The 19,553-nt window shown below is 38.7% G+C and overlaps 1 protein-coding gene across 8 annotated transcripts in view; it reads left to right on the top strand.

Moving 5' to 3' along the window:
• The window catches only part of CHD9 (chromodomain helicase DNA binding protein 9), a 155,792-nt gene that overhangs the window by 109,860 nt on the left and 26,379 nt on the right, over positions 1–19,553 (top strand). For all 8 annotated transcript variants that reach the window (XM_039241375.1, XM_039241365.1, XM_039241356.1 and 5 more), the window contains exons 22-29: positions 912–1,071; positions 1,509–1,598; positions 7,179–7,282; positions 7,777–7,894; positions 8,525–8,582; positions 11,822–11,864; positions 13,063–13,282; positions 16,092–16,294. In XM_039241375.1, coding sequence (XP_039097306.1) covers positions 912–1,071; positions 1,509–1,598; positions 7,179–7,282; positions 7,777–7,894; positions 8,525–8,582; positions 11,822–11,864; positions 13,063–13,282; positions 16,092–16,294 — 996 coding nt within the window. The remainder of the gene's footprint in view (positions 1–911; positions 1,072–1,508; positions 1,599–7,178; positions 7,283–7,776; positions 7,895–8,524; positions 8,583–11,821; positions 11,865–13,062; positions 13,283–16,091; positions 16,295–19,553) is intronic.

Here is a 19,553-nt window from a genome sequence, read left to right as displayed (position 1 = left end):
CTTTAATAAAACACAGACGAAATATGCTAAGGTTAAGAGTAGGAATACATTTTGTATTTTTGAAATATTTCAGGGGTGCTTGGCTGGCTCAGTCAGGAGAGCATGTGACTTTTGATCTTGGAGTTGTAAGTTTGAGCCCCACATTGGGTGTAGGGATTACTTAAAGATAAAACAGTAAAAGAAGGAAGGAAGGAAGGAAGATTTCACAATAAAAGTATCAAATAAAGTGAATTTAGCTCTCTTAAACAAGAATCCACAGTGATTAAACCTAATGCAGTTTTAGGGGCACCTGGGGTGGTTCAGCTGGTTAAGCATCCGACTTCAGCTCAGGTCATGATCACACGGTTTGTGTGTTCGAGCCTCGCATCGGGCTCTGTGCTGACCACTCAGAGCCTGGAGCCTGCTTCTGATTCTATGTCTTCCTCTCTCTCTGGCCCTCCCATGCTCATGCTGTCTGTCTGTCTGTCTCTCTTCTCTCTCTCTCTCTCTCAGAAATAAATAAAACGTTAAAAAAATTTTTTAAACCTAATGCAGTTTTGAAAATCAAGAGGCCAAAACTTACTATTTTGTGACTAGAGAAGCTTAAAGTAAAGTGGAGGTACAGGCTTCAGCTTTCAGTTTTTACATTTGGAAAAAATAATGTGTTTTACAATAAAATGGAAATCACAGTGATTAATTTCAGATACAGAATTGTTGGGTGTTTGGGGGCACCTTTTAATATGTGTGTGCAATCATGTTAACTTACCTTGCAATGGGTCAGTATTGTTACCATTATATTTCAAAGATCTCTATATAGCCTGCACAGACCTCTGAAAGTCTCCAGAAATTTCTTGTATTAGAAAAAAATCTTTCAAATTGCAAGTCTTTCTACAAATTACCCTGGATTTCATGTGTCCTTCTCATTTTAACAGGCCTGTCAGCCCCTGTCCCCAGGGGTCGAAAAGGGAAGAAAGTAAAGACTCAAACAAGCTCATTTGATATACAGAAAGCAGAATGGCTTCGAAAATATAATCCTGAACAGCTACTTCAAGATGAAGGATATAAAAAACATATAAAACACCACTGTAATAAGTAGGTAGTAGGTTATTTTTAACACAACTCTTTAAAAGTTTATATATCTGAATTTATTAAAAATCTTAACGCATGCTGATTTTGAGTACCCAGACAGTGTGGTCTAGGACCAATCCTAATCTTAATCTTACAGGGTATCCTTCAGCAAATCATGGTACCTCTTGTGTCACAGTTTTCATCAACAGAGAGAGAAATAAAACTGGCCTCCAAATGATTTCATTATATCTTACTTGGATATTAAATAATGATGATTGTGAAGATTTTGGAGAAACCTATTTTATATATATGGTAGTAATGAGATTTATTTAATCAGAAGCAATTATTATTTAATTATAAAAATTCTGTATACAAATCCTTTTCCAATTTTAACCTCATGGATTAATTTTCTTTTAAGATTAATATCTTTGTGTCTTTTGATATTCTTTCCCTCATTTTAGGGTTTTGCTTCGTGTAAGAATGCTGTATTATCTGAAGCAAGAAGTCATTGGAAATGAGTGTCAGAAAGTATTTGATGGAGTTGATGCAAGGTAAATTAATTAAGTAACCTGTTGATATTTTCAATAACATAATAAGGCAAAAATTATATGACCAGAAAGCTATACATCAAAATGGCCACTTACTCAGTGAAGTTCACAAGAAGAAAATTCTATCAAATTTACGGAATTCACCCTTACCAGTTTGTTGCCTTTCCTGTTAGTCTCAATCTGGCTCTGTCACTAATAGCAATATCAATCATCATCATCATCACCATCATCATCATCATCATCATCATCATCATCTGGCTCTCACTAAAAGCAATATTAATAATAATAATAATAATGATAAAAGAACAATAACAGCTATAGCAGCAGCAAGCTTCCTGCCACCAAATATAAAACTTAGCCTTCCTGTGCTCATTCTTTGTTCTTCTCTCCTAACGCAGTAGAAGAATGGTAACAGACTTTTATGTCCACATATGATCTGTCCAACCCCCTGGGCTCTTGGTTTCTTATTCTACTTCTCCCCTCTTCCTGAAATGCTCTCTTCTGTAATTTTTTTTTTTTTTTGTAATGCTGTCTTCTGCAGGCATTCATGCAACTATACTCCCCGACTGTCCTTTTTCCTCATTGGTCTTTTCCTCTTCATTTTCCTTTGCTCTTACATTGGACTGACCAAGAACTCTGCCCTCATCTCTCTTGCTTGTCTCTACTCTCCTTCAGTAAACTGCTGTTGCCTCGTCATACCAAACCTGATCTACAGTTAGATGACTCTCAAACTTAGCTATTCATACCAGACCTCTCCTCTGAGCTCTGAGCTGAGATAGCTGCCTCCTAACACTGTCGCTTGAAGGTCTAATTGACATCTAAAACTTTGCCTAGCTCTCCAAATCTGTCTCCATCCCTTTCCCTCCAAGCTTCCCACATACAAGTCTTCCCCATCTTACTAAATGTACCTGCCAGTTGCTGAGGGGACATTCTTGATTCCTGTCTTCCCCTCAAGCCCTACAGGAAGACCTGTGGGCTCCACAAAGTACAGAACAGGCCCAATTCTGAGCACTGACACCACATGTGCAAGCCACCGTTACACCATGTTTAGACTTTTGCAGTGGCCTCCTAATTGCATCTCTCGGCCTCCACTTTTGCCTCTTCCTCTACAAGCTGACCTTTACACAGCAACCAGAATGATCTTTTTAAAGCAAATCAGGCCATGGTGCTCCTTTCCTTCAAACCTTCCAGATGCATCTCATTTCTGTTAGAATAAAATCCACATTCCCTGTGGCTCTACATAATTTGTGACCCTCACTCTGTCCCTCACGCACAGTGCTGCAGCCACGCTGGTGTTTCTGTTTCTCCAGCATGTTGAGCTCATTCCGTGCTGTGCCTCCTGGTACACTCTTACACCTCATCTTTCCCAGAACTGTCTCTTGAGATCATTCAGGCCTCAATTCAAGTTTTACCTCCTCAGATAGGCCTGCCCTGGCCTCCCTAGCTAAAGCAGCCTACCAGTCACTCACTCCTTTGTAACTTTATTTTATCTCATTCATAATGCCTATTACTATTAAAGTTATGTTTACTTGTATGTCTTTCTCTTCCCATTACAGTTGAAGCTGCTTGAAGGTTAAACATGCTATCTATCTTATTGATCATCTTTTCACAGCCCCTAGTATCTGGGACATGGTAACACCCAATACATATTTGTTGCCTCAGTGACCCCTCTTTTCCCTTGGCCTCCACTTATGGAGAAACTACGATCTGTGAATTACCCCTACAGTGTCTTCTTTCATTAATCTCCCCTGACCCCGACTTCTCATTTGAATGTTAACATATTTACATCAGCATAGACACACACAAACACACACAGCGCTTTTGGACCTGTGTCTCCTCAGGCTACTGTATTATCACTCTCCTTGATTTCACAGGCTTCTGTGTCTGTGTCTCCTTTTTCTGCTCTCCCATTTACTACGCACCCACCACAGCTCAGCTTCCACCCCTCTCTTCTGCCCACCCCCTGCTCCACCGGTAAGCTGCTGCTGAGCGCACAGCTATACCCTAGTGTTTGTCTTACTTCACCTTGCTTGACCACTGCTGCCTTAAAGTGTGTCTGCAGTAGCATTCACCGATACATGTTCTTTTTAGCTTCTTTCTGCTTCTTGCTTTGCAGCCTCCTCTTCACCATGTCTCGTAAATGTCTCCTCATAGGCCCTGTCTTCTTGTCCTCTACTTTTCTAGGATGCTGTCTTTCTTCTGCGGTGTCAAGATTTTTTTATCTTTTTTAAAAAGTTTTATTTATTTAATTAATCTGTATATCCCATGTGGGGCCCAGACTCATGACCCCAAGGTCAAGAGTCACACACTCTTCCAACTGAGCTAGCCAGATGCCCCATCAGTTTTTGTTTCTGTACCAAGGTCTTCCAGATGTCTCCAGTTCACACCTCTCTTCTGAACTTCAGGTCCACGCTTCTTATAGGCGCCATGATTACTAACACCGCCAGCCATTTGCAGTCTTGCTGGAACATTCCCTTTCCCTCCTTTCCTCCATTCTCCCTGCCCTTCCTGCTCAGCTGGCGTCAGCACAGCCTCCAGGTCAAGCACGTACCCGGAGTTCCCTGGCACACCACTCCTCATGCAGTATTGCAGGGGTACCTTCATGAAGGCAGGGAGTGTCTGCCTTATCATTGCTATTATTGGCACTGAACAAGTGCTGTTTAAATATATTTTGAAAGAGCAATCTGACCTGGGGAAGTTAAAGGCAGCTTTATGCAGGAGACAGCTCCTGAACTGAATCTTTAAAAACAGAAATCAACAACAGCAGCACATGCACCTTATCCTATTCCTTTCCCTAGCAGTTAACAAACACTTAACATGCATTTGTCACTTACAGTGGAACACAGGGTAGGTATGTGCTCTTTACAAGTAGGAAATCTTTCCACCTCCAATGCTAATCGCAGTGTTCTGAGCTTAGAGTGCCACCTGATGGTTGGTGAGGGGAACTACCTGACCCTCTTATTTTCTTCTTGCCTTCATCTTTTGGTTCTCATGCTTTCTTCAGTCCTAGTCAGGAAATCAATCAAAAATAAATATCTTCTTTAACTGTATTTTTCCTCATCATTTTTTCAACTTTTACCATATCACAGGAAAATCATTCTTTCTCTATTTTTCTTGATTAAGCTGGAAAATACTGTGATTTCAGACCTTCTGTTTTTAAGAAAAATTAGAGGTAATAGTGTTATTTAAGTGCAGTTAATTTCCTTTAAGAATCTAGATAAAGGTCTCCATCCTTTTCTGTGTATTCCTTGGGTTAAAAGCCTTTTTCTGCTGGCAAACATGTATGAAAAATAGAAAGTAATTTCCTGTCCATTTGTCATGGTGTTTTAAAAATGATTTATTTTTGAGAGAGAGCCAGAGCATGAGTGGGGGAGGGGCAAAGAGAGAGGGGGACAGAGGATCCAAAGTGGGCTCCGCGCTGACAGAGAGCCCAACACAGGACGCAAACTCACAAACTGTGAGATCATGTCAGATGCTGGAGTCAGATCCTTAGTGACTGAACCACCCAAGCAACCCAGAAAATGGCACGTTTTTGATTCACAATTTGATTAAAACATTCAAAGTGCTGTTTTTATACTATATATAAGTATCATGCCTAAGAAGTGACAGTATAATAAAGTACTAAAAACTATTAAGTCCATAATGAATGCAGTGGCAATATGGCTGTTTTCATTAGTATGAAACAACTACTAGAGAGCATTTTTAATTTTGTAAACCTAATTTCCTTTGCGTAACATGTGAAATTATTACTCCCTCAGAAACCTTTTGTGAGTAACACGTACACCATGCTAAAAAGGAAAATCTGCCATGCGTGGAAAGACTGAAATGTTTACTTCTTTACCAGTGTGATTCAAGCCATCGTCTCCTTTAGCCTGACCTATAACTAATGTCTGACAAGAATTAGTGAATAAATGTCATTAATTTTCACACACACACACACACACACACACACACACACACACACATCATTCTTCTATTTTATTCCACAAAGAAGATAGAGATTGGATAGGATAAATTATATTAGGAAATCAAATATTCTAGTTGAGAATTTCCCTGTTTGGCATTCGTGAATTCTCAGTTTTCAAAGAATCAGAGATATAATAAAACATAATGAAAACAAAGTAGAATTTCATCTTGTCTCAGCACCAAAATTTCATAAGTTAATTAACTAGGGCCTATACAGATAGATTTTTCAAAATGAGGAGTTTCCTACTTACAACTAAGTTGTGTAGCAAAAGTCCATATGTAAGTTGGTTTTCATATAGAAATAAATTGATAGGGGCTCCAGGGTGGTTCACCCGGTCAAGTGTCCAACTCTTGATTTTGGCTCAGGTCATCATCTCACAGTTCTTGAGATCAAGCCCTATGTCGAGCTATGAGCTGACAGCATGGAGCCTGCTCGGGATTCTCTCTCTGCCCCTCTCTTGCTGTCTCTCTCTCTTTCATAAAATACATAAATAAACTTAGAAAGAAAGAAACTGAGGGGTGCCTGGGTGACTCAGTCACTTGAGCGTCTGACTTTGGCTCAGGTCATGATCTCACGGTTCGTGGATTGGAGCCCCGGGTCAGGCTCTGTGCTGACAGCTAGCTTGGAGCTTGGAGCCTGTTTCGGATTCTGCATCTCCCTCTCTCTCTGACTCTCCCCTGCTCACGCTCTCTCTCTCTCAGAAATAAATAAAACATTAAAAACAGAAATTAAAAAAAAAAAGAAGGAAAGAAAGAAAGAAACTGATAAATGGTCAATATGTTTCCAGGCTAGTCTTCAAGAACCCAATATTTAACCACTAATATAGTGGAAATAAAGGACAATGGCCATAAAAACAAAAGGCTTCTAAGTCTTATGAGTAAATATAAAAAGTAGGGGGACCTGGGTGGCTCAGTCAGTTAAGTGTCCAACTCTGAAATTAGTCTCAGGCCATGATCTTGCAGTTCATGGGTTCGAGCCCCACATCGGGCTCTGTGCTGTCAGCTTGGAGCGTACGTGGGATTCTCTTTCTCTTTGCCCCTCCTCTCTCTCTCTCTCGCTATTTCAAAATAAGTAAAAAGTTAAAAAAAAAAAAAACTTGCCATTTTCCTTTACTTATAACCTATGCTTAATTTTTCAGTGGGATTTTCTTACCAATAGCAGTCTAGAAGAGATACAGTTGCTTTACAGACTAAAGTGATTAATTTACCCTTCTAGGGCCTAAGTCTGCTGGTGTGCAAAATGAAATATTTGAACCAGCTGATTTTTGTCCGCTGTTTGCTGACATAAGATTCTACCTTCCCATAAAACATTTTGTTTATATCTAAAGGAAATCAGTGGAAAGAATATGCTTCATTAAGAGTAAAGTAAACCTACTGAAACTTTTCTTCTGTTGAGCTTAAGAATATTAATTCATTTTACGGTAACTTTGTTGATGTTGTGGAATTTTGTAATTTTAATCAGTGGTAATTGTCAAAAACAAAAAGATTAATGAAATAAGATCTTAACGTCTTTTTCTTAAAAGCCATAATGCTGTTTACAAGCTAGGTAAAGTTTTGCCTCCTCTTTAACTTCTTTGTAATCATTCATAGTGCCCTATCCTGATTTCTTTTTTAAAGTGACATTGATGTTTGGGTCCCAGAGCCAGACCACTCAGAAGTTCCTGCTGAATGGTGGGATTTTGATGCTGATAAGTCACTCCTTATTGGAGTTTTTAAACATGGTAAGTGAGAAGTAAGGTAGGTAGAGTCTTCTGTGTATAGTGTAATTGAACTAGTTGTCAGTTTAATGATTTCCACCTACAGCTTCATTCCAGTAACATGTGTGTTATTATAAATACCATGTAAAGCACACACTACCAAATTATGTCTGTCAGTCCCTACACTTCTTCATGAAAGGGTGGCATAAGTGGCCTGCCACTCCTGGACAGAAGTCTCACATAACCTCCCCTCAGGAAGAGTTCTTAGGTTAGGTGTGTTGTGTATGATCAGTTTTCCTCTTTTTCATTTTAACTAATAAATTTAATCCAATTTTTAAAATATACATATCCCAGATCATGTAATTTGTGATTATTTCTAGAAGACATGCTTAATATATATCATTTTAATATATTGCCCCTTTAGTCCAGGAACATTATCCACCATAAATGTGTGGAGTGCTTATATTTATACATTTTTCTTTTATCCTGTTTACTTTCATAATTGATGATCCCTCCAGGTTATGAAAAATATAACACTATTCGTGCAGACCCAGCATTATGCTTCTTGGAAAGAGTGGGAAAACCTGATGAGAAAGCAGTTGCTGCAGAACAGAGGGCAAATGATTATATGGACGGGTATGTGTGCTTCAGAGTCCTGATTTCTCCATGTATCTCTGTCAGCATCACATAGTCTGTCAGTGATGTGTATCTTTAAATAATGCAGTGGTAAGAGAATTGGAATTTACAATCTAAAAGAGCTAATGATACTCTGATCACTTAGTGCTTATCCAACAGTATGATCAAGGAAGAGGCTGGACCTGCTTCATACCCATTCTTGTGATGAGTCCTTCATTTTTCCATTCTTAATGGTCGTGGCCATTAAGGCCATAAAATTCTGAGGGCACAAGAGGGAAGACAACTAAGAATATTACAGTTGAAGAGAAATTTGATGTTGTTCTTGTGAACTGTAATAAAGGCCTTTACTATCTTTGTTTTCTTACCAAAAGAGAAAAATAAGTGACTTTGTTGAGGTTAATATTACCACATTTAAATGTGAACTTGGTAGTAAGAGTCAGTTAAACGGTAGCTTTCTTCCGACTTGCCATAGAACCATCTTCATGCTGTGGCTTCGACTCCTCAGGCAAAGAACAGAAATTTCAGTCTGAAAACACACTAAAAAGCCCTTCCAGCGAGACTCCCATTTGCCCTGTCAAGAGAACTTTAAGTCCAGTACAGTAACTGTGGCATCTGTTGGCATTTTCACAGGGATGTGGAAGACCCGGAATACAAACCTGCCCCAGCTATCTTTAAAGATGACATGGAGGTATGCTTTGGATCCTATTTTAAATCCTCAATTCTGGTCACTCCATGGTTTGCTTTTGGTCGCTTTTTCTTTTGTGTATTCTTCCTTCATGTTTTCCTTATACCTAATTCTGTTCTGCAGAACATCAGCTAAGTTAGTGATCCACTTAGGTTAACAGACACCACAAATAATCATTCAGAATTTGCCAGATCTCCCTTCTAGCCGAGCCGGAGGCTGGTGTGGACATGTGCATGAAGTGGAGCATGCCCCCATGCTGCACTGCTAGGAACTAAGCAGCATGGTGTTGGGGCAGAAATCCCAAAGCAGAGTGAGAAGTAGATACTAAAAGTACGTAGCAACAGAAAGAAACTGTACCCATGTAAAGGGTTTAAAGTCGAAGGTAGAGCAGAGAGGAATTCTGAGCTGTGAAAACATAGTTATATGTTCTGCTTATAGAAAGTCAAAACACAGAAGCAGAGTTGGGTGAAAATACAGAAAATAGTCTGTGGAGTGGGGAAGTGGGGTTAAAAAGGATGAGGAATTCTGTAATACTTAACAAGGGCACGGGTAAAGGACTAGATGGTGCGGTACCTGCATGCTGGTCTTTGTGGCCAAGGGGCTTGGATACTTATGGCTGTATGAGGACAAGAGAGAGTTGGGCCAGAGTGTGGCAGTGAGAATGGAAATCCTGTATAGAACGAAAACCCACAGAGGAAAGCACCGTCTCACAAACAACACCAAGAAACAGCAAGGAAATTTAGCTCAGTGCGAGCTCTGGGTAGGGGAAAAAATTGTTTCCCCTGAGAATTCATAGCCATAGGCCTGCTTTCTCTTGAGCTTATGGTTTGATTTCTTTTACGTCACCTGCATGATCCAGGGACTCTGGAGCTGAAAATGTGACATAGAAGAATCCCAAGCTGGTAATACTCCTGCGGTACCTAGTAGAAACATAAAAGAAAAGAATTCTGGAAGAAACAGCTTCAGTGTAGACTACACTTGGTCCTGAAGAAGCTGTCCATGAAATGAGGTCAAAATCCAAAAATTTTAAATATATGAGGAACAATTTACCAGGAGTGAATGTTAACAAATACAACAAAGAGCAAGATTAGACCTCTAAGAACTTCTGATACAGATCTGTTAAAATAGAGAATAAGTAATTTTTTAAATGGTTAAAGACAAAAAAAAAAAAAAATGGTTAAAGACATTAGAGAAAGACCCAAGAACAAAATAAGATGGATCTGATTTTAAAAGAATAGGGACATATGGAAAAAGAATGATGTGAAACTTTAGAAGTGGAGAATACAGTTATTAAAAGTTAAAACTAAATAAATTTTAGGTTAAACATTGTATTGGAGAGGCAGATTAGACCCAGATCTTGAGAGAAGACATTACCCAGAAAACAGGTATGAGGAAAGGATCCACAGTGTAGCATGATCAGGAGAGAGAAACCACATAGTAAATTGAACAGGGAGAGTTTACAGAATTATTGACTGTAATCGGGGCACTAAAGTAGTGAGAGCTTGGCTGATAAGTAAAGAGAACTCTGCAGAATGGAGGATTAGCTACTCTTCTGACGGCTGACACAGAGCACCCAAGAAGAGGGCTCCGTCCAGCAGGGCTGAGGTCCCGACTCTTTGGGGAGGGTGTGGCCACACCCGCATTGGAAGGCAAAACAGTTGCTGTGATGCCTCGCTGGCCAGTGTAACTTGCTGGAGATCCACCCTCAGGAACTTGCTGGAGGTCTACCCTCCAGGGTGGCCAAGGGAGCTTTTCCTAGGGGCCGTGTCTCACTGGAGGCATTTCCCTACAGAACCACCCAAGGGTGGGGTTGCTAGGGAAAGCTCCTGGCCCAACAGGTGGTTAAAGAAGCTGCTTGAACTGCTGAGGTGAGCACGGGGAGGAGCTTACCCCAAGCAAAGAAGTAAAACACTTTTCCTCCTACAGTGTCTCTTTGGCTGCCACTACTGACAAAGCTTGACATCATGCTCGCTGGCAAAACATAGTATTTAAAGAGGCCCGATCCATTTTCTTAGAGCCAGTAAAAGGTATGAGAGGCAATGAACTTAGGACTGAGAGTCAATAAATCAATATGAAAACCTCTTTTAGAGACAAGGAAGATAGCATGATGATGTCTGGTATATGTCCGATAGGTATTCCAGAAGGAGCGGCCAGAGAGCATAATGGAGAAGACCCATTTTAAGAGAGAAACCAGCTGAGAATTTTTCAGACTTAATGAAAGACATGAATCCTGAGGTTCAAGAAATGAAGTGAATCTTGGCAGGATAAATAAAATTAAATCCACTCCAAAAAACATCCTAGTGAAATTGCAGATATTCCAAAAAGAGAACATGTTTAAAAGCAACCAGAGTAAAAAGACCCACTTGCAAAAGAATGACAAATTCTAACATTAGGCTTTCCTAAAACAATAATAGAAAATAGTCTTCGGTAGCACCCGACTGACTCAGTTGGAAGAGCATGCAACTCTTCATCTTAGGGCCGAGAGTTCAAGCCCCACATTGAGTGCAGGCATGACTTAAATAAACTTTAAAAAGATAAAAATCGGGGTACCTGTGTGGCTCAGTTGGTTAACCCTACGACTCGATCTCAGCTCAGGTCATGACCTTACAGTCATGAGATCAAGCCCTGTGTCAGGCTCTGCACTGACAGCACAGAGCCTGCTTGGGATCCTTTCTCAATCAATCAATCAATCAATCAATCAATAAAAATAAACTTAAAAAATAGTAGTCATTGGAATAAAACCGCCAAAGTTATGAATATGTTTACTGTAATGTTGGAATATCTAATTGGAGACCCTCTGTTGACAGATAAAGATTAGATGTATGCCACAAGCAAACTGTTCAAGGCTGAAAGAGAAAAGATTTTCCAGCTAATAATCAAATATGAGGATGATTAAATTGTGGAAGTTGGTATATAGAATGAAAATAAACATGTTAACAATAAAACCTAGGGCATATTTACAGTTAGAGGAGGAGTGGAGGAAAAGCAACTAGGCTAAAAAGTGGTCCCAGAAGAGGAAAATTTCAGTGGAAAATAACTGGCCTAAAGTGTAAAAGGCAATAGAGAAGTGCAAAAGATTGGGAATTTAGAGCAAGAAATTAAAATTTTTTTGATAAATTAATCATTAAAATTCTATTGGAAAAAGTTCTCCTATTACTATATTAAGAAATCTGATTCTCTTTTCTTCTTTAATGTATCTTGACCCAATTTCCCTGTGACAAATTTCTGTTTTCTTTTAAAAGGATGATGTTTCTTCACCAGGAGATCTTGTTATAGCAGATGGAGGTACATTGCATTTATCTCTTTACTTAGTATTATTGGAAATTCACATTCTCATGATACCATGAAATCCATAAACTATTACACTCTTATGATGTTTTAGATGTATATGAAATTTTGATTGAAGACACTTGTAATCATTATAAGACATACTAGTTGATTGGAAATTTAACAGTAGTTTTAGTTGCAAGTATTTATGCAGTGACTCACAAAACTTTTATGGAATCAAAGCTTTGATGATTTTATGGTTAGATTATTAAACTTGTGTAGGAGATTTCATCATTAAAGTGTTAATTCAGTAACCCATCCAACAACTTATTAGTTACATATGCACATTAGGATCCATTCTTTCTCACACCCCTTTTCTACAAAGCCTTCCTTTGCAGAGTCTTGCTTCTACTTCCTTCTGATTATCAAGAAAGAAACAATACTGTAACAAGAGTACACTCACTCCCAGCTGGCACCCAGGTGGAATAGGGCCTCAGCTTTTCATAGTTTGACTAGGAAAGAAGGAGTAGTATTTGCTTAGCATGAACGATTACTGCTTAATTATGGTGTATGTAATTATAAGATTATTCCCTGAAAACAGAGAGCTAGGTCCTGCACTTTATTAGGTGAACAGAAGCATAAAAGTGACAGCATTGTCATAAGGAATTTTTTATAATATACATTCCTTACTAATGACCTTTAAAATATTTTGTTTCTCACATACATTGAGATAGATTTAATACAGAAAAAGGCTTTACTTAAAGGTATCGACCATACTCAACTTCTCAAAGATTTTAGTTTGACTTTTGATTCATTAAAATTAGGCATTTGAGTATTTGCCAGGCAGTAAAACATATTAGACTTGGAAATGCCAGAGTTGTATTTTCTCTGCAAGCAAAGTTCAGAAGATAATATTGTGGTTCTTTATTCCACTGTGACCTACTTTCTTTGAGCTGCTGTAAAAGTTTGTTGTAATGGTTTTAGAGCTGTAGTTAAAAGAAAACTTTTTTTTTTTTTTTTTTATGAGAGGTTGGCTTGTGTGGGTTTTTTCCCCACATAATGAGATTGAAAAAATACCTATTTTAAGTAAGGAAAGTTTGCTGTTTTTGTGAGCTTCATTTCATTATCTGTTTAGTTTGGGGGGGCAGGCGGGGTTGTTTTGATTTTTTTGTTGTTGGTTTTTTTTTATTATTGACATGAGTTTCTTTAAATATAGATGGTCAGCTGATGGAAGGTGATAAAATTTATTGGCCAACTCAATCAGCTTTAACCACACGTTTGAGGCGTCTCATCACTGCATATCAGCGTACTAATAAAAACAGACAAATCCAACAGATACAGCCCACGTTCTCAGTGCCTGCCACTGTCATGCAGCCTCTTTATGAAGAAGCCACTCTTAATCCTAAAATGGCAGCCAAGATAGAAAGACAGCAGAGGTAAGACAATAGCACTGAATTTTTAATATTAGTATCTAAATGTAGTTTTTCATTCTGAAGCTGTTAGAGTATGATTATCTCACTTTGTGAAACACATATAGTTAGAGAAGTTGGCCAAGCAAAGTGCTGTATGCATGCACACAAATATGTCAAACAGATAAAGATAATTGCATCTGATTGTTCCTAGCCATTCTTCATATTTAATCATTATTTTGTCATGCTTATGAACAGTGAGGTGAGGTATTAAAAAAATGAAGTTACAGAGCAAACTCGAGAATTAAATTCTTAATAAAGCACACATTTATATTATATGAAAGTCCATTCTACCTTATTTTAAAAAAAATTTTATTTAATGTTTTATTCATTTCTGAGAGAGAGAGAGAGAGAGACAGCGTGAGCAGGGAAGGGTCAGAGAGAGAGGGAGATACAGAATCTGAAACAGGCTCCAGGCTCTGAGCTGGCTGTCAGCACAGAGCCCAATGCGGGGCTCGAACCCACGAACCGGGAGATCATGACCTGAGCCGAAGTCGGATGCTTAACTGACTGAGCCACCCAGGCGCCCCCATTCTACCTCATTTTTACATTGACATTTATGAAATATGTAAGTGTATGGAAGACAAGTCCTTTTCTGCTTTATACAAAAGATGAACCCTTGCAACCACTGATATCAAAGGAGAAAAAAATAGTCTACCTTTTTGCAAAAGACTTTGTTAAGAAGATGGACATGCCCTTCTCCCAAAAGCTTAAACTTCTTAAAGGGGATAGAGTACACTGAAAAGAATAGTGATGTTTAGCAATAGCCTGGCCTCCTTGTTAAACCTGGATCCTCAGATGTTCTCTGGAAAATATATCATTGTTCTTTTGTATTATTTGCATCACATCCATCATAACCAGAATTTAATTCATCTGAAACAAGATTTTCAGTGTCCTAGACATAGTCTTCTTCCGACACTACTACGTCTGTAAATACACTGTTTTAGTTATGTACAGCTGCATAATAGCTCACCCCAAAATGTGGTGACTGAAACATCAATTTTTTATTTCTCATGATTCTGTGGGTTGACCAGGTGGTTCTTCTGCTTCCCGTGTTATTGGCAGGAGTGCTGAGATGGCCAGAAGGTAGGAAGTGGCCTCGCTCACATGGCTGGCCATTGGTGCTGGGCTCCCAGCTGGGAGCTCGAATGAGGAGAGCATTCCCAGTGACCAAGGCAATAGATGCTGGGGATTTCTTAAGGCCCAGCCTCAGCAATTACAGAGTGTCACTTCTGCTACTTTCTATGGGTCAAAAAAGTCACAGGGCCAACCAAGCTGAAAGGGAAAGGGAAAGTGAGTGCACCTCTCCATGGGAAGATTGGCAAAGAATTTATGGCCGTCTTTAACCTACCACATACATTTTCCCTTGGTCTGTCAGATCTGGATTGATCTTCCTAAAATACTAGTTTTCTCATGTATTCAATGGCTCCTTACTTACTGTAAATATAAAGTTTAAGTTCTTAAGCCTCAGTCTAAGAGGTTCTTCAGTTTAGATGTCAGCATGCATTTCTAATTCTATCCAGTACTATACCCTCATATTAGCCATAATATCCTACATATTCTTGACACGGTACCCTGGCTTGTGTTGTTCCTACCATCTGGGACACTTTTCTTCCTCCTCTTTAGCCCATGCCTAGCCCATCCTTTAGAACTCAATACCTGTCCTATCTCTTGTATTAATTTTTTTTCTCAAATAGGCCAGCTCACAGTACTCTGTTCCTGCACTCATAGAGCACTTATCCAAATAAATTACTCATTATCACACTAATATAAGATGTTGTAAGGACATTTTTCCTTTCTCTGTCTTGCCTTCGTATGTTGTAAATTCTATTTTTGTGTGTTCTGTGTAGTTTTCTAATTCATCCTTCCTGTTCTGTGCCTACTTTTACCACCCAGGTGTAAGGTTTATAAGATTTTATTGGTTTCCCAGGCTGTTTTTGCAACATTATTACATGAATCTCCTTAATGTAGCGGTATGATAAAAATGGCCTGTTGATGTTTTTCAAAGGTTTCATACACTCTTTCTCATTCACACAATTCCTTAAGTTAACCAGGGTTAACTTAAAAGTGTCTATAAGTTAGACTGGAGATCTGTGGTAGGTGAGTGTAATATTACCCTCTGAAGGAGCTCTCAACTGAATAGAGAGTATTTTTAGCCAGGCATGTGGAGTGTTTCATAGTATGACCCCCATCCTATCTCCTCCTGCCCCCAATATGAGCCATATCCTTCTCAAACTGGAATGCTCATCATCTCCCCAAAATGTAGATTACTTCCTACTTTGCTTATACTGTGCCCGCTTCTTAGAATTCCCTACCTGATCTTAGTCTTGTTCCTTCTTAAAAGCCACTTACTTCTGTGATGCTTTCTTGATCACTCAAGTCTGAACTGGACCTCCTGTCTTCCGCACTCTCCTAAGATCCTTGCTTCCTAGAACACATTCAACTATAGCATACCACCTTACACCAGAAATATGTTTGAAATGTTTCATCATTTCCTTAAAGGTAGGGTCATCATGTCTCACATAATCTTACATCCCCTGCATATTTTCTTACATAGCAGATGTGCAGAAAACTATTCTTTTCTGAAGGAAGGGAACCATGGTTGGACAGACGAGTCAACTAGCATGTATTTGCAAGGCAGTACCCTTGCATTTAATCCTTTAAAGTGTTAGGTGCTTGAAATGTTTTAAATTTTATTAGAGTCATTATATTGAGCGTTAATAAATATTTGTTTTAATGATGAATGTGGCGCTTTCTTTAATCTGACTCAAAATAGATGGACAAGAAGAGAAGAAGCTGACTTTTATAGAGTTGTGTCTACATTTGGAGTGGTATTTGATCCTGACAGAGGCCAATTCGACTGGACAAAATTTAGAGCTATGGCTAGGCTGCATAAGAAAACTGATGATAGTTTGGAGAAGTATTTATATGCATTCATGTCTATGTGTCGGAGGGTTTGTCGTCTTCCTTCCAAAGATGGTAAGTATAAAATTTTTTTCTTCCTGGTTTTGGTCAAAGAAGCAAAAATCACTAAAATTTTGAAATTTCCAAATGTTTTAATTTTAATACTGTCTAATTCAACACATCAGTTATTTTTCAAAATTCTCAGTTAACTATATTCAGAGATTCCCTCTGTTTGTTAATCCCGCTTTTTATAATGAGATCAAAGGAGAATAAGGTTACACCTTGAGTTTTGAGGAATAGTCAATGCTTATTCAATATTAGATTGATGATCAGAGGGAGGCAGAAGATAGATGGTAGCTTCTGGTAGATAGAACTAACCTATAGTTTTATTCCCATCTTTTTTTTTCTTTAATTTTTTTTAATGTTTTATTTATTTCTGAGAGAGACCGACAGACAGACAGACAGCGTGAGTAGGGGAGGATCAGAGAGAGAGGGAGATACAGAATCTGAAACAGGCTCCAGGCTCTGAACTGGCTGTCAGCACAGAGCCCAACATGGGGCTCGAACCCACCAACGGTGAGATCATGACCTGAGCCAAAGTCAGACGCTTAACCAACTGAGCCACCCAGGCGCCCCGAGTTTTAGTCCATCTTAAAGGAACTGTTTTAGAGGGCTTTGTCAATGAATAATTTTGCAGAGAAAGAGGCCTCCGCTCTAAAGACATTTCAAAGAGTTTTAGTAGGAAAAAAAATCACCCAGAGCCTTAAAAATAAATAAGCAAACAATCAGAGGTGCTAGTGCTCAGCCCAGGCACGGCAGATTCACCCAGAAGGGCGACTTTCATCATCTTTGAAGCCCAGAGAAACAGCTCATTCTGGCAGCAATTCCTCTCAATCATGCTATTTTAAACAGCTATCTCCATTCTTTGTTGAGTATGATCTCTGACTGCTAAACCCAGTGGCTTCCTACTCCTATTTCATAGTAAAAATATAAATGGCTAATCAAAACATAAATTTAGTGTGGATTTGTTTGTTTGTTTTGATTTTATGTCCTAACAGATCTCTTGTCAGTTTACTGAATAGAGTAGCTTGTCCCTTGATTACCCAAATACCAGATAATTCAGGAGTAGTCTACTTACAGGCCTTTTGAGAAACTCTCCATGGGTTTAAAGAGATAGAGCAAAGTATTGTGTCTTCTATTATTTATGGTTTTTAAGAAGCCCTCATTTCTTTCTTTTCTTTCTTTTCATAATTCCCAAAAGCAATATAAAATGTGGTGAATAAATTAACCACTTTGACTCCAGTTTTAAAAAGGAAAGGGTTAATTACTAAATAATGATTGAAAACGTAGTTTTCTTGTTAGAAATTTGAGTGAAGTTTTACTTAGATCAGTTTTCCAAACTTCCTCAGTTCGTAGAGCCCTTACTGTCTCAGTAATTTTTTATAGCACCTGAGGCCAGTAGTTCTGTTTAATGAATAATTAGATCCAAACAACTTAACAAGTATTAGTTTCCAACAATCTAGTAATTGTTTGAAAACATAATATTGGAAGAGAAAATACTACTTTTCTCTCTTAAATAACCGCAGTTACTCCTTAATGAGATGTATATGCCTGTCAGGCACTGTCTAACTCTCAGATCCTGGCTGGAGGTGGGCTGGGTACGCCACTCTTGTTTCCTGTTCCACATTGATGTTTGCGTGGTCCTTTTTCTTTTTTAACTTTTTATTCTGAACTCCATTTCCATATACCTCTCTCTTTGCCTCCCCTAATGTTAAAATCTTACATGACAAATTATGGTATAATTATCAGACTAGGAACCTAACAGTACAATGCTATTAACTAATACCTAGTCAGATCTCACTGGTTTGTCCACTGATGGACTTTTGTGTTCCAGGGTCCCACATTGTAGTTAGCTGGTCTTTCCCCTTAGCTTCCTACAGTCTGTAACAGACCCTCAGTTTCTCTCGTCTTCTATGGCCCTGACACATTTGAAAAATATCAGTGGGTTATTTTGCCACAAATCCCTCAATTTGGATTTCTCTTAGGTTTTCATTTTATTGCATTGAGGTTATGCATTTTTGTCAAGAGGTCAAGAGAAATGATGTGTCCCTCTCAGAACATATCATGGGTTCATGATGTCAATATAGCCAACACTGATGGTGTTGCCCTTGATTGCTGGGTTATGCTAGTTTTTGCTGTGTTTCTCCCATGTAAAATTGCTGTCTTTTCCCCTGCAGTCAACAGATATCTTGAGGAGATACTTTGAGACACACAAATCCTGTTTCTCCTCAAGCTTCCACACATTGACATTAGTATGCATGCATAGATCCCTGGGTGTAACAGCTTTTACTGTGGAATTCTGCTGCAAGCAAAAACTGTTGTTTCCATTTCATCTGCTAATCAATTATTTATGTATTCCTATCAGAATGGACTCATATTTATTTTACTCTGTAGGTTAGAACCCAATGCTCTATTTTGATACTCAAATTGTTCTAAATTAGGCCATTATGAGCTTCTTTAAGTGGGTCCCGCATTATTTCTACAAGCCCCTATGTTTTTTTGAACTGTCAGTATCTCTGCCCACAAAGATAAAACCGCATCAAAGGGAATATAGCAAGATCTAATGTTGAAACTGAACCAGATCAAGCCATTGCTTCACATAGCGTTTAACAGTGTTCCTGCATTTCCCTCAAATTTTAAGAAAGCCTTTGGTGTTCCTGTGAGTTCACTGCAATGCCCTGAATTTCCTTGTTGCGGCTAGAAATATGAGAACTTCTGTTTGTTTATCGGGTATGATTTAAAGGTTTTAATGTGTATTTATAAATGAGTTCAAGTAAGTGTTTTTATCTTCCAAGACACAGAATAGTGGGGTGCCTGGGTGGCTCAATCAGTTAAGCGTCCAACTTCAGCCTAGGTTATGACCTCGCTGTTCCCAGGTTCGAGCCCCGCATCTGGCTCTGTGCTGACAGCTCAGAGCCTGGAGCCTGTTTAGGTTCTGTGTCTCCTTCTCTCTGTCTACCCTTCCCCCACTCGTGCTGTGTCTCTCAAAAACAAACATTTAAAAATTTTTTTTAAAAAAAAGACAGGTTAGTAAAGGACAGCTCATAGGGAATTTCTTAAAAGTAAATTCTTAGTTACATTATCATATTTCCCCAAAATGTCATGTTTTCCCTACTTTCAGAAGATCCACTGTATGTATGGATGGATTTTGGTACTTCTTTTAAAAATTTATGTTTTTCCTCATTTAAAAATATTAAAAAGAAATTCTGGGAACTACACCATGATATCAAGTAGAGTTACATTTTAGAAGTTGCATTATTTGTTTAAATCTGTA

Source organism: Hyaena hyaena, unplaced genomic scaffold, assembly GCF_003009895.1.
Source record: "Hyaena hyaena isolate Hyena2069 unplaced genomic scaffold, ASM300989v1 scaffold_7, whole genome shotgun sequence".
In the NCBI taxonomy this organism is placed as follows: Eukaryota; Metazoa; Chordata; class Mammalia; order Carnivora; family Hyaenidae; genus Hyaena; species Hyaena hyaena.
This window is presented reverse-complemented; position numbering and strand designations above follow the sequence as displayed.